The sequence below is a fragment of the Vigna umbellata genome, chromosome 10 (assembly GCF_029865625.1).
Source record: "Vigna umbellata cultivar VRB3 chromosome 10, Vumbellata_1.0, whole genome shotgun sequence".
In the NCBI taxonomy this organism is placed as follows: Eukaryota; Viridiplantae; Streptophyta; class Magnoliopsida; order Fabales; family Fabaceae; genus Vigna; species Vigna umbellata.
Window position 1 is genome coordinate 15,597,155 of NC_142174.1, and position 22,713 is coordinate 15,619,867.

Consider the following 22,713-nt stretch of genomic DNA (forward strand, 5'->3'; position numbering starts at 1 on the left):
AAGAAAAATATTTATATTTTGTAATGACAAGCATGGTGCTGATGTTTATTCATTAGATTATTGGAGTACTAATTTAAAAATATGCACATAAAAAATTTGCCACAATTTTATTTCATTTGTTATTAGAGAAAATTTTTATATTTTAGCAACAATTTATTTATGCTAATGGTAAATTACACAAGACACTATCTGTACTATATGTCTATATGTGTTTTTAGCTACATACCACCACTAAGATTTGAATACTTTTTAATATTGTTGTAAATATTACGGAAAACAAAGTTCTATATATTTTTTCTATAATACAATGTGTTAAAATTTTAAAGCCTAATTTTTTATTTGGAAGTAATTGTGATGTTTTTGTCTGGAATTAGAATTATTAAAGAGGATTTGAAAAAGAAATACTGTTTTAATTTCATTTCTTGTTGAAGAAAGTATTTATATATCCCAACCGCTCATCTTTAAATTAGGATACGATTGAATCTTTAAAAAAAATAAATTTAAATTCTAATGATTAGAGTGAATTTGAAATCTAAATTTGTATTTTTTTTTAGAAATAATAGTTTGTATTTTAAATTAATAGAAATAATAGTTTGTATTTTTTAAAATACTTGAAAAATTTGTTTATAATTTTATATCTATATATAGAAAAGTTAGATACAATACTTTCACATATGATATTAAATTTTAGGATTAAATATACTTTTAGTTTTTAAACCTATAATTTGAAATTAAATTTTATTCATGTCTAAATTTTGACAAATTTTAATTTTAAATTTTAAAAAAAAATAATGTAGTTTTTGTCATCAAACAACGTTAAGAATTTGCTATGTGAAAAACAACGTTGTCTAATGTTACTGTGTAACCATATCTAATCAAAATTGTCATTACATTAAAACCAAAACATACCATACTATAATAAGACATATTAGCAAATCTTTTACGTTATTTGCTCACGAAAATTACATTTTATTTATTAATAAAGTTTAAAGATGAAAATATCAAATCCAATTTCATATAAAAGTTATATAAAATATTAAAAGTTATTAAAAAATAAATTTTAATTCAATAAATAAAATGTAATAATATATATATATATATCAAATTATAAAATAAATTTTCATATTAATATTATTTTTTGGTCGCAGTACAACTAAATTTATTGATTTTGTTACTTTGAATATGAAGACATATAATAAAAGATATCAAAATAATAAACCTATAATTATTTTCCACTCGACTATAAATATACTAAAAAGCCTAGTAGTGGATCCCATACTTTTTAAAATAATCCTTATTTTTGTATGGTAAGAAAGGCTAAATACAAATAAGAAAATTAAATAATATAATAAAATAAATTAATATTTTTATTTTTATTCAAAATATTATTTATTTATTTCTATTTTTTTTATCTCTATTAAAATGTAAATCATTTTAAATTTTAAATTTATAGTATTTCTTTTTACCAGAAATAATACATGGAAAATGTAGTGAGTATTTTATAAGTAAAAATACTTAAATTGAATGACGATATAAAAGAAATAAAAAAAATAAATTAAGAAACATAGTAATTACAAGAAAATAAAATAAAATTTAAATACTTACGTTTTTATTTGATACCATTTTTTTAATGTATATTTTTATGTTATATATGTGAAATATATATATATATATATATATATATATATATATATATATATATATATATATATATATATATATAATATGTAGAATATCTTTTCAGCAAAGTTTCGTTTCTTTAGCTAATCGTTATTTGAACGATTTTAATATGATATACAATGTTTTATTTGATTATTTTAATACAATTTTTTCTCAATTTAAATATATTTTTTATAACATAATTAGAATAAAATATTTATTGACTTATTGACAAAAAAAAATTATTTTAAAATTATTAAATTAAATTTCAGCCATATTAAACTAACGTTAGTAATGCAAGAGGAAGACAAATAACAAAAATATTAAATTACAATTTCAAATACAATAATAAAAAGGTGCCGTCGGGTGTCGGTTGCCACAAGGAGCAATAACGGATACCAGTCTTGGCATTAAAACGCGGAATGCAATTACGTGGAATGGACGGCGATGATTGTCCCATATCATCTACGACCAAGGTCAAGCAAATCAAGTGTAATAAAAAGTGGTGGCCCACGCGATGTAGCATTGTCCCTTCCGTAGGAGGAAACACCAAATCCGTCATTTTCTTATTATTGCACCGCAACCGCATCGCAGTGTATCTGAGTAACAACACGGTCGCTCCAAATCTCATAAAAAACACAAAAACAAACAAAACAAACCATCCATTCGTATTACCAACTCAATCGCACTCATTTTCTTCCCTCTTCGAAAATTCGATCGAATTCGAAAGCGATGAAGTTGAAGCGTAATAGGTAGTGGCGTCGCGTCTCGTGTGAAAAAGCACTATCACATACACTGCCTGAATTCACGTTAGGGATTAATATTATTATTATCATTAATTAACTAGATCGAGAGAGAAATGAAGGACGAGGAGGGGATTCCGACCACCGCCGCGGTTGCGAAGAAGGAACCATTGGATTCGGGTTTGTTTGGGAAAGGGAAGTATAAGTTTTGGGCATTAGCGGCAATTTTGCTTCTGGCATTTTGGTCGATGTTCACCGGCACCGTCTCCCTGCGCTGGTCCGGCACTCTGAATTCCCTTTCCAACGACATGGATCCTCCCATCCACGACGATCTCGATGTTCTCGTGAGTCAGTTCTGGCCTTAGTATTATTATTCTTATTATGCGTGAGTAGATTAGGGTGTGCAGCGCAATGTGATGGGTGTGGTTTTGATGTTTTGCCCAGGAAATGGAGGAGAGAGAGAAGGTGGTGAGGCATATGTGGGATGTTTACACCAACAGTCGCAGGATCAGGTTGCCGAGGTTCTGGCAGGAGGCTTTTGAGGCTGCCTATGAGGATTTGACGAATGATGTGGCTGAGGTCAGAGACGCTGCAATTACCGAGATAGCTAAGATGTCTGTTCACTCCATTCAATTTGATCCACCTCCTGTTAAATCTACGGTCTGTTCTTCTAATTCTTCATCCATCTCTTTTGCTCGTTTAGCACTCCAATTATTATTATTTTTAGATAGCGGTTCAGTTCTGTCAAAGGGTATTGTTTCTTGCTCGCTTAGTTATAGTAGGTGTAGACTCACAACTCGTGGTGATTGTTAAGGGACAGGAAAACTGATTCCATCTTTGCACATACATATTTCATTCGAAATTTGAAATATCATCCCATTTGAGGTACTGTTTGATGAAGTTTTCAATAAATACTTATTGGAGAAGAAAATAAAAAGGAAAATGAATTAAACCTATCGCCACGATTTATGTTAACTTCTTCTACAAAAGTCGGTGTGTATAACTTAACTTACGGAAGTTTGATACATTTCACTCTTTATTTTCTTCTCTACAAATGCTTGTTGAGAAGTTTATTATGACCTGTTTGTTTTCATTAGCTTTCTTGCAAACGGGAATTTTGTCAGGATAGTTTTACTTTGTTTGGGTAGGAAATCTCTTGTGCTTTTTACGCTGTTTGTTTTGCCTAAAGAAAGGTGAAGAACAGTTTGAAATGAAAGACATACGAATCCACCTGTTAGGCTGCATTTTTTCCTTCTAGGACTCATGTATGGTGGTGCTTATGGTTATGCTGATTGATCAGTTGTAATTTATCTGTTTTGGTAGAGAAATATTCTGTACAAATTACAATCACGGTTTGCATGATATGGTATTCAGTTTAGGTTTAAGTTACAAGTTATTGATAACTTTATTTGGCAGTGTTATATATGCCATCATGGTGAAATAGACACGCTTGATTGGATTTAAAATCCTCTTAACTTCGAGCTTTGGTTGGATAATATATATTGCTGCAATAATCTACTAACATCTTTTACCTTTAAGCAGTCTGATTAGACCATTGTTTAACAAATTAGCAATGCTGCTCCTTCCCTTTTGTCTTTCCATTATTTTCATAAGGCTTTTGTATTTGTGACATCTGGGTTTGTGTGATTATTTGAGAGAGAAGAGTAAAAGTACAAGAAGGAGGGTTATGGTATCCTCCAACAGACAAGACAAACTAAAAACAAGAGCAGTGTAAATGCTCTCTACAAAGCCCGTGCTTTGCCCATCCTGTTCAGGGAGTGTAATTTCATTATATTTGCAGCAGGTGTGTATTTTTATACCTGTGGGATAATAATTTCTTGTCTTTTCATATAAACTGCGACATTACCCATCTGCACATTCTAAAAATTTAATAGGACATCCTAAATCTGTGGAGATTGTTGAGCCCTTTATGATGTTTTGGGATTGGATGAGTTCTTTTGAAGAGTTCTTATTGAATTACAAAATACAAACATCAAAATGTAACCAGAGCATGAAAAACATCTATTAAAGCTCGTGCTTTGTATGACTTGTCAAGCAGTAAAAATACATTGATGGCTGCATGTGTATTATTTTGTATACTGTGAGCCAGGAGTAAAGCCAGAACTTCTTTAGGGGTCAGGAACTAAGAAATCTTCTTGAGAGTGACCATGGTTCCTTCCGATCATCCCCTGTTTCTGCCCCTGCTGAGTTAATTCCATCTCTTTTCTTCACAAAAAGGGCACACGTGATTCATCTGCATCTCTTTTAAGAATTTTTGGAAGTATAATTGCCTTACTCCTATTAAATTTGTTGAATAGCTCTTTGTGATGAACTGGGTTGACTACCTTTTTAGTTGTCTTGACTTGGATGTTTTGGCCAATGTTGTCAAATTCAAGCATTATAAGAGGATCCGAGGGGGGCTAAAAAATTGTAACTCGACTCATATGAGCTACATGTATACAAAAAACTATATTTATTGACCTGTGTATGAACTAGATAGACAAGAAAACTAACTCGAAATAAGATCCAATACATGACACAATTAAACATAATAGAACACTCTCCAAAATGGCAGCAAGAGCAGAAGAAAGATTCAAGAAGACAAATTGCGAAACAGAGTCAAAGATGAAGGCAATGACAGCATTGATGCGAGAGTTGGAGATGGTGACGTCATAATTGTGAGTGCTGTGATGACTAATGATTATTTTTGGAAGTCCTACATCGATCAGGGATAAAGTTAATTTAGAATATATAAGTAAATTTAAACCTCACCTTACAAGTCGGTTTTGTGAGGTTGAGTTAGACTTAAAGTTTACTTCTTAACATGGTATCAGAGTCATGTTAGAGTCTATCCTAGCAATAATTGTTGTTTATTGGGCATATTGCTCTACCCGTTATCGGCCGCTATTGGACCACCTATTAATGTCCAGTCTCGTACTCGAGATGTATATACCTCGGCGTGAGAGGGGTGTGTTGGAAGTCTCACATCGACTATAGATAAGGCCAATTTAGAGTATATAAGTGAGTGCAAACCTTATCTTACAAACCGGTTTTGTAAGGTTGAGTTAAGCTTAAAATTCACTTCTTAACAATTAAGAAGCTAGTGTCAGCGAAAACAATGTCAGTTCTGTGGTTGTGTTGTTGAAGTGCGTGCTGGTGAGTTTTGATTTGCGAATGGAGCCCTAGGGGAAAAGGGTCATGTTTATTTTGGGTTAGAATTTTAGCAAACAAATGGTTATTTTTAACTTGAACTGACTGCTCAAATGGATCCACATGGTGCACTATCCTCTGATTTCACAAGCAACTGAGATCCTGGTCTACAGTGTGTGTCACCAATGTGTAATAGGGTACTTTAAAGAAAAAAAGGGATATTGCTGGTTTATTGGCTTTCTTGTGTTACAATTTTCTTCATTGGTCTTCCTTTGGGATTTATTTTTCATTCTATTTTCTGCGGCTGGTAGCTAATTTAGGTTATATGATCATCGTGTGACTCTCAAAGGTAGAAGCAGCATTTGCAGAGGCAGAGAGGGGATTGATTATTGTATTTTAATGTATATTAGCTTGCTTAATTATTCTGGTATCTTGATGTTAATTACTTGCTACTTTCTTACTTTTGGTATTTGGCCATGGTTTTTAAGAATTTGAATAGTTTATATTACTTTACTTTTTGGGGGGGAATGAGTGAATTAGATTAGAGCTTGCTTGTACAGATGTCGGAGCAGAATTTATGATTTATATTTTTCAATAGATATTGTTGGTCTAACTAATATGTGAAACCTTAAACTCTTTTCCCAAATTCAAATGATATCATTCCATTGCATATTCTAGCCTGATGTTTGCATTGTATACCATTTCAGAGTGCCCGAGAATTCAGCAAGAGCCTTGATCAAGCTGATAAAGGAAAAGAAGCAACGTTGTCGAGACCTGCTTAGTTTTTAGTGTGTGGAGCATTCAAGCGTCTGACCTATACTTGAAAATGCTGGAGTGCTACTAGAAGATTGAGAAGAGATAGTGACAGACGACCTCACTCGAATTTTCATGTTTCCATCACGGGGATAATCACTTATTTTATTAGGCTGTGGTTCTTTCTAATTTATTCAGTCTTCACGAAGTGAGGAGTGGTAATTTGAACGACTTTTGAACAGACAAAGCCAACTGAGCATCTAAATTATAATTCTCCCATGTTTTATCAATTTTCTTGACTACAGCAAGTGTGCGGTTATTATACACAACATGATATATATTTTTAAACATAACATCTCCAATAAGAAATGTTTTATACGGCTTTTATGAGGTCTTATTTTATTTTGAACGGATTCCACAATGTTACATTAATTTAAGATTCTTTTGTAAGTTTAGGGTTAAAATCATTGAAGACACCAAATAATAACATTTGATAAAGATAATTAGGGTTTCAGAATTTTATATTTTAAATAATAAAAGTTTGTAGTGTTTTATTTGAGAGAACGCATATTATTTCAATTTATGATTAGAAGTGAATTGAAAAATATAGAGAGCTTAAGTACTCAATAAAACGAGACTTCTTAGAGACTTCGTAAAATAAATTTAATTGATAATATTAAGAGATTTAAAATTTAATTTAAGGTATTTTTTAATTTTTCATATGAAGACATGTAAACAAGGATAGTGCAAAACAACAATAATATCATTTTAATTAATGGTAAAATCAATGAAGTAAACTGAAAATTGTAAGAATTTGGATACTTAATAAAACTAAAATGTTTAGTTAAAATTGAATTGAAAATATTTAAATTTATAATGAATTTAAAATATATTTAAGCGTCTAACAAAACAAAATGAAGTAAGAATTCTCGTTAAATTACTTTATTGTTTAAAATGAGTCGGTACTAAAAATATTGAGCGGTAAATTTTTTTTATATTTTTTAATTGAATTTTTTTTGTCATTTGTATCGTAGATGTCTTATAACGAAAAATAAAAATTGACATAATGTTTTAAATGTTCCATAAATTTAAATATTTTCATTCTATTGAGTATCTAAAATATTTATATTCTTTTTATTTAGTCTTTGTAATTTAATTTTGGTTATGAAATAAATTGATATAACCATTTCATTTTGAACTTTAAAGTACAACGGACTTGAACTATAATAAAATAAAAAGGAAAATTTAGAATCCTTGAATTATAATAAAAATGATAATTGAGAATCCTAATTATTTTTAGTTTTAATAATCTATTTTATTTTCAGTTTGTTGGGTTGTGTCAATTAGGTTTTTTTTTTTAAAAGTGTGTAAAATTAATCATCATTTAGTAAATTTTGCGTCAACGTCGTCCGTTAAAAATATGTATAAACAATGTTAACTTTTTTTTTCCCTCCTCTATTCCTCTGCGTTGCAGCATACCTTTTCTTTTTTTTGTTAGGGCTATTTTCCTTCTTCCTTTTGTAATACCAAAAAAAGTGAGATAGAAAATTAGATTGTTGGCATGAATAAGTTTTATTTCATTCATCTGTAAACCCCAAGCATAATCTCCCTTGTAAGATCATCAAGACAGAACATTCATTTGACAACATCTTCTTAGACAAAGTTAAAACATTTAAAACATAGATGAAACTCATGAATCAATTCTTTCATACAAAACAGAATCCAAAATAGGTTTTCTCCCTAGCAAACTATAAGTTTCCATCAACCTGAGTAACAACGAAATTTGCAGCCTCTGGCAAAGATAGAGCAGCATGACTCTAGAAACACATGTTCACTCTTCTCCTAAATACCCCAGTGAGTGGGAGAGACCTGGTTCATCATTCCCATTTTGTCAAAGAGTTGTTGAACTCCTCAGTTCTTTTCCTAAAGCTTGTTGCATAATACTTCAAGTCTCTTCTTGATCCTTCTCAGTACCAATAGAGACCTGAATTCGGTCTTCCACGGTTCCAAATTCTCCACCCAGAAGATATCAACTCATGCTCCTCATTTCATCCCAAGACCATTTTTTCACCTGCAATTAAATAACGCAAATAAGACCAAATCACAAACCTCATGCCAATTTGGTCAAAACCTGTCTTCTAGAACAACTCATCACATTCTCTGCATTCAAACAATGTAACACACCAAAAGACAGGTTAATCATTTTGGGACTCCTATGTGAACTCAACATTCCCAAATTCCATGACTCCAACACATCGGTAATCCGATCTTCAAGGCTGTCGGGGGGCGCCATCTCAATCTCTTCCCCCAACCTTGCCTCTCTCCAATCCGGTCGTCCGAGAACCTCAATCAAGAACCGCACCGGCAGCCACTGCACCATCATCTGTTCCACTCAAACCTACAAAACAGATCTTCATTGTCATCATCGCCATCATGAACAGCGCTATCCCCTACCGGTGCACTTCGCGCAGCTTCCAAAGGCCCCAATTTGGGTTGCAGCAGTGAAGAACCTAGAAGGACAAAAAACCAAATTAGCCTCAATTCAGAATGCGAACCCAAATCGCGAATGAACCCTAATCCCATCATCTGAATCATGATTGCGGTAATCGCAAGCGCCCATCATCTCCTTCAACCTTCATCCTCACAAACTACATACATAACAACCCCTTTTGCAAATCAAAGAAGTAACGTTCGAAAAAGGGAGAAGTGGTGCGCGTTGATTGACGGTGGACAGAGATCGCTGCACGCAGCGGTTCAATCCTTACAAGTTTGTCGCCCTTAAGTGAGTGTCGAGCCATGAGCTCTGGCGAACGGAGTAGGAGCAGCCTTGGATTGCGAAGACGCGCGACGGCGAGGGTGGATCGAACATCTCACGTGAAGAAAATAATCCAATAGTGACTAACGGAGGAAAAGGGAACTTGTCTCCATGACTTTGCTGCTCTATCTTTGCAGTCTATAGATTTCGTTGTTATTCATTGAAGGTTTAATGTATTTGCATGTTGTTATTTTGGTCCAAATCTCAATTAAGTCTCCTTTCTTCTTGCCGTCTTAATTGGATTCTCATTTTTGTAAAATTGGAGCAATTAAAGACCTGCCGTCAAATTGGACAAACGGTTGTTTAATTGTGCGTTACGTGGCATGGACAGTGTTTTCACTAATCACACGTGAAATTAAAAAAGAGTTTTGTATTAAAAATTTGAATTGAATCAGATTTAGGGAAGAGCAAAGTAGAGAAAATGTAAAAATTTAAGTGCAGCCCCAGGGTCGCGTAAGGGAAAACTCTTTCCCATCTCTTCTCTGTTCTAGTTAAAAGCAAAACTCCAGAAGCTTGAAGCTTCTTCCCTTTCTCCTTTGACGCAAACAGACTCAACGTTGAGGGAAAGAATATTCTGCATTTTCGAGCACAGGCAGAGACCTTGTGGAGGGGCAGCGAAGGCGCGATGATAACAAATCGATGGAGCAGCAAGGTCGCGGCGACTCAATGGTCATTCTCGTGGTGCAAGGAGGGAGGGTTCGTTTCGGCATCTCAATGGTCGTTCTCGTGGGTGGTGGGGATCACGTTCTTGGTTGAGTTTCAGATTAGGGTTTTTTTTAAAATTGAAATTAGGGATTTGATTCATCTGTTTTCTCTACAGATTGATTCATTTGGGAATTAGGGATTTGATTCATCTAGGAAAGGTCAGGAGTTGGGATTGAACCAAGTGGCTTATGATGAGTCAACCATGCCATCGTCTGTATGTTCTTGTACCGGTGTCCTGAAGCAGTGTTACGAGAATTCCATTCATCTGTAATTAGTGGATTATTTGATGATCTTCCACATCATTGCAACATTTCTGGCTTTAGACTTAGATGGGAACTAGAGATATGAGTACTGGAAGGGGTCCCATCATTCATGCAAATTGCTTATCATCATTCATGCAAATTTCTTATCAGATAACTTGATTTCAAGTGTCCCTGAGATGGTAAGACTTATTACTTGATATTCGTGGATAGAAACAGGGTTTTGTTTAAGTTCAATGTAACACACCTTTCACTCACAACATGATGATGGAACATCAGAAAAGCTTGGATGAGGGAGATAAATGCTCTAGAGATTAATTAACAATATAAAAACCAGAACTTTAACGAATGAAACACGGAACTGCATCTCCTTCGCCTTCCTCGAACTGCATCTCCTTCGTCGTCGCCCCGAACCACACCGTACACGACGCCTTCCGCGGCCAACGCGTCACATGGACGCACCACGTTGAGACCGCGCAGGACTCACTTGAGGAGAAGCGCAACTTCACACTCCGTCTCCCGAAGCGCCACCGCCACTCTGGTTGTGTGTGAGAAGGAGAGGGGAAGACCAATTACTGAAGTGGGAATCGTAATGAGTTTTTTTTCCCACTGTGCCCTTTTCCTAAAGCTGATTTAACCTCATTTTTTAAAACAAAACTCGTTTTTAATGCCACGTGAGATTAGTGAAAATACTGTCCATGCCACATAACGCACAATTAAACGGCCGTTTGTCCAATTTAACGGCAGACCTTTAATTGCTCCAATTTTACAAAAATGAGGACTCAATTGAGACGGCAAAAAGAAAGGGGACTTAATTGAGATTCTGGGCCAAAATAAGGACCTATAGAGACATTAAACCTTCATTGAAACTTATAGTTTTGTCTCACACACTTTTTTTTGGTATTGCAAAAGGAAGAAGAAAATATAACACTGAATAAAGAAGAAAAATTTTGTTGCATTATAGAGGAGCAGAGGAGGGAGAAAAAAGTTAACTACGTTTGTGCGTATTTAACAGAAGGGATGACGCAAAATTTACTGAGTGAGGACCGATTTCACACACTTTTAAAAGGAAGGACCTAATTGAGAAAATTCAGCAAAACTGAAAACAAAATAAGTTATTAAGCCTTATCTTTACTATCTTTACCGAGAGTGATATTGTTTTTTTAAAACATTAAAATAAAAATCAAATCAACCATATAAAGAAGTGTTAAATATGTTTTTAGTCCCTAAACTATCAAGCGATTTTGGTTTTCGTCCCTATTCGAAAAGGTTGTTCATTTTAGTCCTCTTAGTTTTGAAACTTTTATGTTTAGTCCTTAAAATTGAACAATGTTAAGTTTTTTTTTATGTGGCAAATGGTGAGCCCACGTGGGCTACCAGCTTCCCTTGTATGTGTGTGCCACATTATTTTTTTTCACCAACCCATAAACGTTTACCTTCTCCAAACAAAAACCCTAATCCTCCTCTGTCATCAGACATGTCGCGCTGCCGCAAGGCTGCCATTGTCGAAAAGCTGCCATCTACACCATGAATCCTTCGAGCTCACATTGGACCACCATCATGAGCAACCATTTGTCGCCATCATGAGCCTCTACAGCTTCCATCATCAAATCACGCAAGCAACCCTCAAGTTGTTGCGAGTTTAGAGTGCGAGCATCCTCCTACGCAAGCCATCCTTCATCGTCCTTAACCATCAATGCCGTCACAGCCGTCGCAGAGACCACCAAAAGCTCCTTCTTCGCGTCGCAAGCGACGCCGTTCAACCTCATTCCACAACCAAAGGGGCAAATCACCACCAACATCCAGCAACATCATCTTCTTCCCAAATCGCTACCAACACCGCGAGCTCCAACGCCATCAACAATCATCTTTCCACCGCGCACAAGCCTTCAACTTGCCATCGTCGGCGTCGCCTTCCACTCCTACTTTTCCCAGATCTCTTACATGCCCGCTTGGTCCAAGCTCGACTTCTGCCAATTCGTCGTCGCTTGGGCCGGCTCCGACCCCTACCCGTGTCGAACTTAATTCGACGACGCCCTGATTCCCAATCATTTCAATATTCGCGTCGCCAAAGGTGAGAGAATCCCTCTCCCCTGGGAGATTCTCCATTTTTCCTACCGAGTGATTAGGAAGTTGTATTGACTTTCTTTATGGAATTATGTTGTGCCTCGGATGACTGTGCGTGTGTGTAGCTTGTTTGATCATAATCTTGCAATTTCAATGTTGTGTTTTCTTACGGTTGCTTTTACTGGAGATTTCAGTTTATACCTCTGGTTATTATGGTGGCTTGTGATTAGAAAATGGATGAAAATGGAGACTTAGGGGATGGAATAATGGTGGGTGTGAAAGAGATGAGAGGAAGTTTTGAGTGATTGGGGGAGAAGAAAGAAGGGTTTGGGAAAAACGTAGCAAATACTTAATTTCATTTCAGAAAAAGAAAAGCAACGTGACACATAGTATCACACGTGGGCTCGTCGTTTGCTACATCAAAAAAAACTTAATGTAGTTCAGTTTTAAGGACTAAACATAAAAGTTTCAAAACTAAAAGAACTAAAATGAACAAACCTTTTGAAGAGGGACAAAAACCAAAATCGCTTCATAGTTTAGAGACTAAAAACATATTTAATATCGTTTGATAAAAATAATTGAGATTTTACACTTTTTTTTTATTATTCAAGTTCGTACTGTAATGTTACTATTAAATAAAATATCAACCTTGAAATTCTAGATATTTAATTTAGAAAAATTTTAAATTTGAATACTCAATAACATAATTTTTAATAAAAATTAATTAAATATATTCAAATTTATCATAAACCTAAAACTTAATTAATCATTTTTTTTTATATTTTTATATATAAATATAATATAATAAGCATGTTATTTTAATTTTAAAAACATCAAACATTAAATATTTTAATTGAAAAAAAATAAAACATTAAATACTTTAATAAAAAATTAGAAACATTTTAAACAATATAAATTTAATAAAAAATTAATTCAAAATACTCAAATACAGGAACTCTGTTAGATTGACCAATGTGCGGAAAGAAATGTGGTGACGCGGTGAGAATCGCAGTAATAAGGTGCGAAAAGAAAAGCGGCGAGGCTCACAGTTGGAAAAATGAAGTGCCCGTACTGCTCGGCGGCGCAGGGCCGCTGTGCGACGACGAGCAGCGGGCGTTCGATCACGGAGTGCACGTCTTGCGGGCGCGTGATGGAGGAGCGGCAGTCGCATCCTCACCACGTGTTCCACATGCGCGCCCAAGACAACCCTCTGTGTCTGGTTACATCGGATCTCCCTCTTCCTCTCAATCAGAACGAGGACGAGGACCCTTTCGAGCCCACGGGCTTCATCACTGCCTTCTCCACGTGGTCCCTGGAGCCCAGCCCACTTTACCTTCAGTCCTCCCTCTCCTTCTCCGGCCACCTCGCCGAGCTTGAACGCACTCTGGAATCCTCCTCTTCCTCTTCCTCTTCTTCTTCGTCAACGGTTGTGGTTGATAATCTGAGGGCCTACATGCAGATTATCGATGTGGCGTCAATTCTAGGGTTGGACTGCGACATTTCCGACCACGCTTTTCAGTTGTTCAGGGATTGTTGCTCCGCTACGTGTTTGAGAAACCGGAGTGTGGAGGCGCTTGCTACTGCCGCTCTTGTTCAGGCCATCAGAGAGGCCCAGGAACCCAGAACCCTTCAGGTCATTACGTTTCTGCTATGCTAACTTTCCATTTCTTTTTTCTCTTCTAATGAGTATAGTTCAACGATTGATTTCAATTGTGTCTTCGTGATAAATGAACGCGTGCATTTTCTTGCGTGGAAATCTACTGTCGGTCTTTTTAGGAATTTGTGAAGGAAGAACCATCGCATTCAAAAAAGTAGCTAGCATTTGAGTTTGCTTTCAGTAGGAAGATACTACTTGCTTGATATATTGGATGGCTCGAAACATGGAACTTATTGTGATATCTGTAATATTGATGCTTGTGTAGTGATATGGCAGGAAATTTCAATTGCAGCCAATGTACAGCAAAAGGAAATTGGGAAATATATTAAGATACTGGGAGAGGCTTTGCAGCTAAGTCAACCTATTAACAGCAATTCCATTTCAGTTCATATGCCAAGATTTTGCACGCTTCTTCAGCTCAATAAATCTGCCCAGGTACCAACGAGCACATTCAAATTTCGTGGCCTCAACATTTTGTTTTGAAATCTTGAAAGGGTTTATCTATGCCTACAAGCAAAAAGCCATTGAATTAAATAACTGCTCGATTTCTCCTGCTCTTGCATTTGCAAGGTTCTAGAATTTTTTTCATTGCTATTCTCTTTGTAAACTGAAGCTTTTTTTTTATACCGACAGAATAAAGAATTTATGTACGTGACAGGATATACTTTTGGTATTGGTGATGTGTAGCCATTACATTTGTTGTCTAAGCACCGATTTTGGTGCATTTTTTTATTATGTACCATATATTACAGAATTCTGAGAACAAGTCCTACAATTTTTTTAAGGAACTGGCTACTCACATTGGAGAGGTCGTGATCAACAAATGCTTCTGTACTCGCAGGAATCCTATTAGCATCTCAGCTGCTGCTATATATTTGGCTTGCCAACTTGAAGACAAGCGCAAAACCCAGGCAGAAATTTGTAAGGTGACTGGTCTTACTGAAGTCACTCTCCGTAAAGTGTACAAGGAACTATTGGAAAATTGGGATGATTTGCTTCCCTCTAATTACACCCCAGCTGTTCCTCCAGAGAGGGCATTTCCCACAACGATAATTGCTTCTGGCCGTTCTTCAACAGTTAAGGCTGATGCTGTAGAGGCTATTTCTTCTTTGGACTCAGAAAAGTTGACGGATATTAAACCTAGCAAAGCCAATGAGGTCTCAGGCCTAGTTCATCAGCCCAAAGGGAAGGATGAGGCTGAAGGTAAAAGCAATGCACATGGAAGCCATTCCACACTGAATCAACAGTCAACTTTTTGGCAATCCCAGCTTCCCAGTGGTACCAACAATCATCAGAATGTTTTACAAGGAATGGATATTGATGTATTGCAGAGAAGCCACCAACAGCCTGAACACATGGCAGAGGATACAAATGGTTCTGCAAACGGTAATGCGTTAAAATCAAGCCAACTTTGCAGTCCTCCTGCTTCGAGTGCAAGTTCTGTTATGAGACCATTTTCAGCTCCCCCTTCAGCCGGCCCTTCAAATGTTCGATTAGGACAGTCACCTAAGATAATGCCAGGTTTTCCGGAGCACTGAAGAACAATGAATCAATATGCTTGGGAAAATATAGGTTATAGTGCCAACACCAAACCTAGAACGGATAAAATTAGTTTGTCACTTTTAAGTAATCTATTGTATATATTCACATTATGTCATTTGATTCAATTCTGTGTTGTGAACTTGATGGTATTGCAAGAACCTAGAGCTAGAAATTCATCGATAACTTAACACCAAGGGTTTGAAACCTGTTTGGGTCACTGCAATTGGGGTTCACATCTTCTAAAGCGTGAAATTAAGGAAGAATTTATGTCTTTTATGTTCAACAACTGTTTACATGGATGTAACTGGTAACTAAACTCATACTAACTCGTAACATGTTGTATTTGGACTTATCATTCAAACTCGTTGATTTCTTTGAATATGGAAGTCACGGTCCCATGTATCTGATTTCAGATTTCGTTCAAAAGTCGGAGTCAATACAGGACAACCTGGAACTAGTGCTCTACGTGTATTTCGTGCCCCTCCTCATCTCATCTCTACTCGAGGACTTAATTCTGAAGGGCTGTTCATCCATAGCAGGGTCGAGTAAGAAGTGCATCACATCGGTACCACCATGAAACAAGGTTCTGTTACACCCATCCTATCTCTATACCTATTCCTATTCCTATTCCACCCACTTTGCGTTCTCGTATTTTCGTATTCATTTATTTAGTTATCGTGTCTCTAATAGTAATTGAGTTGAAAATTGTGTGTAATGAGTGTATTAAGAAAAGTATACAACAATGAAAATTTTGAAATAATTAAAATAAGGCAAGTACCTGGTTGTAGCTGGTAGCCAGCACCTTAGTCAGTGGTGGGAATGTGTGCAAAGAAGACTCATGAAGTAGCGTGAGGTTAGAAGTTATTCAGATCAAACATGGTTCCCTTATATGCAGCAAAGACAATTTATCTCTTTAACCTGATAACTGATCATGAAAATACTGATAAAATATCTTTGGCGAAATATCGGAGTTCATATTTATCAGTAAGGTGGGAAAAATAGGATATTGTTGTACGTGGGAATCTCTACACACCATTCGGTTCTTGACTCAAGTTTGAGTTTGCGACGAACTAAAGGATAGGTAAGCTTAATGCTACTAAGAGGAGGCTAAACTCATTCATTTGATACTTGTCTGATCGAGTAGTACATAAGTCTATCAAAGTTTGAGCTCCGAATGAAAGAAGAGCTTTGTAGAACAGTTCAGATGGGCGAGGTATAGTGGTTATAATGATGTGTTCTTGGTGTTTTAATCGTCGTCGGAGGCTTAGCTGGTCCAATAGTACATAAGTCTACCGAAGTAGAGCTTCAAAAGAGCGAAGAGCTTTGACGAAACAATTCAAATGGGTGAGGTGTAAGGGTGCTTTTTGTGATGTTTTGCTCCTCGTAGTCTTTGGAGGCTTATGTGGGATGTTTTAGTTCGTAGTCCTAGACTATGAATGAGAGTCTCGAGTTTGGGATAAGGGTTCCACTATATTCACATTTTGAAAAAAGTTCCTTGAGCACCTCTCCAGTTTTCTACCCCTATTTGACACCTACTAAAAAAATATTTTTTTAATCTTCCAAGTGATTTATTTTAAATTATTTTATATTTTAAAGTAAAAATACTATTTTATAGGTGTATATCATTGGCCTAAATTTTATATTCACTATTTTACTTTTTTTCTATAAATACAAATGTTATTTCATAATGGTTATATTTCCTCTAAAAGTGGTTGTCATGTGATTATAATTTATATTGGGCGTTAAAAAAAAATCTCTTTGGACAAAACATAAAATTTAATTTAAATATTAAATTATAAGTTTTATTATTAATATAAGTAATAATAATATTATTTTTAAAGTTAAATATGTTCTTAATTTTTAAGCAAATTTGGATTTCATTTTTATTTTAAATAATAATTTTTTTATTTTTAAACTTTATTAATGACTAAATGTAATTTTGTGATAAAACAATGTTAAAAAAAATTGTGATGTGAGTGTCTTCTCCATTCATTTTCCTTCCTTTCTCTACCTTTACCTCCTTCCTTGCACTCCACCATGCATCTTTAATGGTCTCTTACAGTTGAAGGTGAGATTCCTCTGATCGGAAGACACCCGGATATGTTCATAAGAAAACCATAGACTACAAATTTCAATTGCAAAGCAAAATTTACAGAGTGTATCATCCTACACTTCCAATTTTTTTAAAAATTTCATTTTTAACTTTTTTCTTTTTCTTATTAAAAACATTTTAATAAATATCTTTTTATTTTCTTCTTTTATAAAAGACACTCTACACCACCTTAATAATAATTCTAATTTAATTTAAAATTTAAATATTATTTAATATAATTTTATATTTTAATAATTATTAAAATATGATTTATATTATAATAATAGCTATATTAAAAAAATAAAAATAAAATAATAAAAATAAAAATAATAACATAATAATAATAATAATATAAAATTTAACTTAGTATATTCAAACTTATTAAGTTATATTAAAATAAATTAAACAATTATTAAATTGTAAATAAAAACAAAAATTTTCAAAAACTTGTTATCAAAAATCAGTTCTGTTTCTTATTTAAAATTTAATCAATATTTAATTTAATTAAAAATTATAGCATTATTTATTATATTTTTATATTTTAATAATTATTAAAATATGATTTATATTTTTATAATAGTTTTATTAAAAAACAAAAATAGTAATAACTAAAATAAGAGTAAAAATAATGAAAATAAAAATAATATTAAAAATCACATTTAATATATTTAAATATATTAAATTATATTAAAATTTAAATAAAAATAAAACATTTAGAAAAATTTATTTATCGGATATCCATATCCAATCACAAATTTATCGGATTTCTATACATGACTAACCCATGTTTCCAAAATTTTGTTTTTTATTTAAATTTTAATAATTATTTAATTTAATTTAATATTTTAATATAATTTAATATATTAAATGTGATTTTTAATATTATTTTTATTTCATGGTTACTTTTATTTTTATTCTTTTAATAAAACTATTATAAAAATATAAATCATATTTTAATAATTATTAAATAATAAAAATATAAAAGAATATTATAATTTTCAATTAAATTAAATATTGACTAATTTTAAATAAAAAAATTGATTTTAATATCTGACAAACAAATTTTAAAAACATTTTGTTTTTATTTAAAATTTAATAATTATTTAACTTATTTTAATATTTTAATATTTTAATATAATTTAATATATTTGAATATATTAAATCAAATTTTATATTATTTTTATTTTTATTTTTTAATATTACTATTATTATAATATAAATCATATTTTAATAATTATTAAAATATAAAATTATATTAAATAATACTTAAATTTTAAAATTAAGGTGGTTTAGAATCTCTTATTAAAGAGAATAAAATAAAATGATATTTATTAAAGTATCTTTAATAGGAAAAAGAATAAAATAAAATGATATTTATTAAAGTATCAAAGAGAAGAAAATAAAAAGATATTTATTAAAATTAAAAATGAAATTTTCAAAAAAATTGGAGGTGCAGGATGTCAGAAGGTTAAAAATGAAATTTTTGGAAGTGGAGGATGAGATGTTAGAGATTAAGGATGAAACACTCAAAATTATAAATATTTGCAACCCATGAAAAAAAAAACAAAAAGCCCAAAATTTTTTAAAACGAAGTTGAACAAAACATTATCGGGTATTGCTCCCTCCACCACCACACATTTCTCCCTCCACCTCCCCTTTACTATTTTATCCTTCAGTAAAATTTTATTTTTATGGTTATTGTTTTTTAATTTTACCCATTCACAATCTATTTCACTAATAATCTATTCTAGTCCCGTACATGAGTAAAATATTTTTCTTTCATTTTAACATTATATTTCTTCCTCTTTTTTCTTTCGTCGTTGTGAGATACTACAAGTTGCAAAGGTTGGTGGTGGTGGAAAGAATTATCAAGCAGTCTCCCTCTCATGGTGTAGTGTCACTCTCGTGGTGCAGTGCGTGGAGTGGTGCAGTGCGTGTTGTGCTTCCTCGTATTCGAATAAACCTTGAAATAAAACTCTAAAATAAAAAACGTAAACGGAGGTGACATCCTTCAACGGATGTCAGCATCCTTCAAATGTCAGCATCCTTCAAATGTCAGCATCCTTCAACGGATGTCAGCATCCTTCAACAGATGTCAACTTCCGTTTAAGGAAAAACGAATGTCGACATCCGTTTTACCTTAAACGGATGTTGACATCCGTTGAAGATGTCACCTCCGTTTAAAGGTTACCTTTTTTATTTTAGAGTTTGTTTTATTAGGGGACATCCGTTGAAGGATGTCACCTCCGTTAATGTATACTTTCTCACGCTGGTTGATGCTCTGGACGCTCCTCAATGATGTTCCTCCACACCACGACGACGACGCTCCTTCACACCACGGCGGCAATGGAAGCTTTCAAACCAAAAAAAAAACTGAAAAGAAAAAGGAATGGAAGTGCGGGAGGTGGGGAGGTGAAACGAAAATGGGGAAAGGAGAAGAGAGTTCGTGAGTGGGTGCTGGGAAAATAAAATTAGGGTTTCAAATTATTTAAAATAGGATAAAAGTAAAAATCTTTTTAACTTAAGGATATAATTGTATTTAAAATAATGTGGGGAGGTGGAGAAAGTATAGGGTGGTGGTGAAGGGAGCAACACCCAACATTATCCCTTAAACCAGTCCAAAATTTCCAAAACTTTTTTACCTCTAATGGTAAGAGTGGTTATCTTGCACTTCTCTTTCTTCTTGCACCTCTCTTTCTTCTTTATGAACCTTCAAAATTACATATATAACGTTTAATTTTTTTATTAAATTATTTTATTTTTCTCTTTTTTTTTTCTTCTGTGATTGTCTCACTCACTTCACTTTTTTTATTCTTTAACCGGCTTTCAACAATCGATTAAGAATTTAACGATTTTTGGTTAAGTTTTCCAATATAATATTTTCTTAACTAGCTTATGAAAATCGATAGTATTAAATTTAAAATAACAAAAAAGTTAAAATAACAAAAAAGTTAAAATAACAAATCATAAATTTTGAAAATTCAAAATAAAATAGACAAAAACAGAAAAAAAATTTAACAAATGCGCAGAAAGATTGAAACCTTAATTATTTAAACCTAATCTCATTATTTTGTGTCTTCATGTAGTTAATTTGATTTTTGTTTTAATATTTAATTTATAAAATGGATTAATGTCCTTTTTATAAAGATAATTAAGATTTAATAACTTTATTTTTTTTAATTATCTAAGTTCATTGCACTTTGCTTAATATTGCAAAATCAAATAATCATGTTATTCTAATCAACAGTATCCATTCAATTAAAAAATGTAAGAATTTTGAAAACTCAATAAAACAAATATTTATAATAAAAACTCAATTGAAATCAATTAAATTTGAGATGCTAAAAATTTAATCAAGTCATTCTTTTATGGACCATCTTATCTTGACAGTCTCTGTTTTATAATTCCATTTAAAAACTTCAATTTTTTTATTTATATTTATATTTATTAGTTAAATATAATATTTTATGATTAAAAAGAGTTATAAAGTGGACAAAGGTGTTAAAATATGATATATATATATATATATATATATATATATATATATATATATATATATATATATATATATATATATAATATGGTCTCAATTGACAGGGTAAAATCAATTAGAAGAATTCAATTCAAGAGTATAAATATTTTGAATATTGAATACAACAAAAAATTATTAAAAATTCAATTAAAATACGCCCATTCACAAACTACTCTCAACTTAATTAAGTCTAATATTAAATACGACTAGTATAAGCGTTATTAATGTAGTGTTTATATATATTTGTAAATAAGCGTTTTCTTTACCATATTTAATATTTCTTTACACATAATAATACTTAAATTTAATAGTATGATGAAATATAATATATTTATTACATTTAATACATGTAATAAATGCAATATAGTATTAAATGAAAAGTATTTATTATATAATTTAATATATTCATTGCAATTAATATATAAATATATCTATTTAATAATTTTATTAATATATTATATTTATGAAGTACAGTATTTTTATTAAATCTAATCCATTTAAATGAAAAGTATTTATTACATAATTTAATATATTCATTACAAATAATATAAAAATATGTTTAATACTGTTATCAAACAAATTATATTTATGAAATACAGTAATTTTGTTAAATTTAATACATTTAACAAGTATAAATGTTATTAATGAAAATTAATTATTACATAATGTATAATGTTACATATTCATTGTACATAATATATAATTAAATATATTAGTACTATATTTAAGGAAAATAATATAATTATTAAATTTTAATAATGTAATAATTATAATATGTTATCATGTGAAGCTTATTTATTGCATAATTTAATACCTATGTATAATATATACATTAAAAATGTTAATTTTATTATTTAAAATATGTACTTCACAAAACATATTTTAAAATATTCCAAATTTATATTGGTGTTTTTATTAACAAATTAGACGAACATTTTCAATCTCCATGTATTTAAAATTAATTATAGTAATTGCTGTTGTTGATAAAAGTACATTTAAAAAAAAACAGCGTAAATGCATATTAATTTAATTTCCAATTTATTTAAAAATTACATGTAAAAACTTAGTTATTATTATGAGACTATTTTTTTCTGTACGTATATTGTCTCTTATTTTTTAGATTGTTATGTGTAATCGGACTGTTTATTTTGACAATAATTTTCTTTAAAGTTTATCTGTTTTAAGTTCTGGTTAAATGATAAAGTATATTAAATATTTACACGAACACTGCATGTGAATTAAGTCCAGATTTAGTTAACGCAAATTAAAGTAATAAAAACACGCAAGTATTAAATTTTGTTTCTCTTTTAAGGGAAATTCAAATGGAAGATTCAAAACATAGAATAAATTTAATTTTCTTTCGTTTTATACTTATTCAATTTTGAGAATTTTTCTTTATTCAATTTATTAATTTTTATTTAATAAAATTCCTATTAACATGTCAATTAAAATGCATTCGGAATATCATGTTGGAAAAAAAGATGTTCCAAATCCACCGAAATTTAGAAGTTTGTTCACTTTTACGATAATTTGCTTGAAATTCATTTTAGCAATAATTTTTGTTTGACTAAGAGTTTTGGAAATAATATTTTTTTTTTAAAAAAAACAGTTATTTAAGAAAGAAAACTGGAATTTTCTTAATAAATAATTAGAAAACTGTTTAATTTTCAAAATTACTAGATCAGACCAACACAAAGAAAAAATAAATATACTTAATTTATTACAATAATCACTTATT

General features: G+C 32.0%; 2 protein-coding genes and 1 long non-coding RNA gene across 3 annotated transcripts; 2 read left to right on the plus strand and 1 right to left on the minus strand.

The window, feature by feature from the left end:
• The first annotated feature begins 2,241 nt into the window (after positions 1–2,241).
• On the plus strand, positions 2,242–6,707 carry LOC124824423 (uncharacterized). The gene is made up of 3 exons (XM_047296852.2): positions 2,242–2,746; positions 2,847–3,062; positions 6,260–6,707. The coding sequence occupies exons 1-3, from the start codon at positions 2,519–2,521 to the stop codon at positions 6,332–6,334; spliced, it is 519 nt and encodes a 172-aa protein (XP_047152808.1). The 5' UTR covers positions 2,242–2,518; the 3' UTR covers positions 6,335–6,707.
• A 1,151-nt stretch (positions 6,708–7,858) lies between these two features.
• LOC148192010 (uncharacterized) lies at positions 7,859–9,388 on the minus strand. Its single transcript, XR_015782570.1, has 2 exons — positions 9,071–9,388; positions 7,859–8,815 (listed from the first exon to the last, which is right to left on the minus strand). It is a non-coding gene; the product is annotated as an uncharacterized LOC148192010 (long non-coding RNA).
• Positions 9,389–13,117: 3,729 nt separating this feature from the next.
• PBRP (plant-specific TFIIB-related protein) lies at positions 13,118–15,637 on the plus strand. Its single transcript, XM_047296847.2, has 3 exons — positions 13,118–13,785; positions 14,086–14,244; positions 14,595–15,637. The coding sequence occupies exons 1-3, from the start codon at positions 13,210–13,212 to the stop codon at positions 15,345–15,347; spliced, it is 1,488 nt and encodes a 495-aa protein (XP_047152803.1). The 5' UTR covers positions 13,118–13,209; the 3' UTR covers positions 15,348–15,637.
• Positions 15,638–22,713: the final 7,076 nt, after the last annotated feature.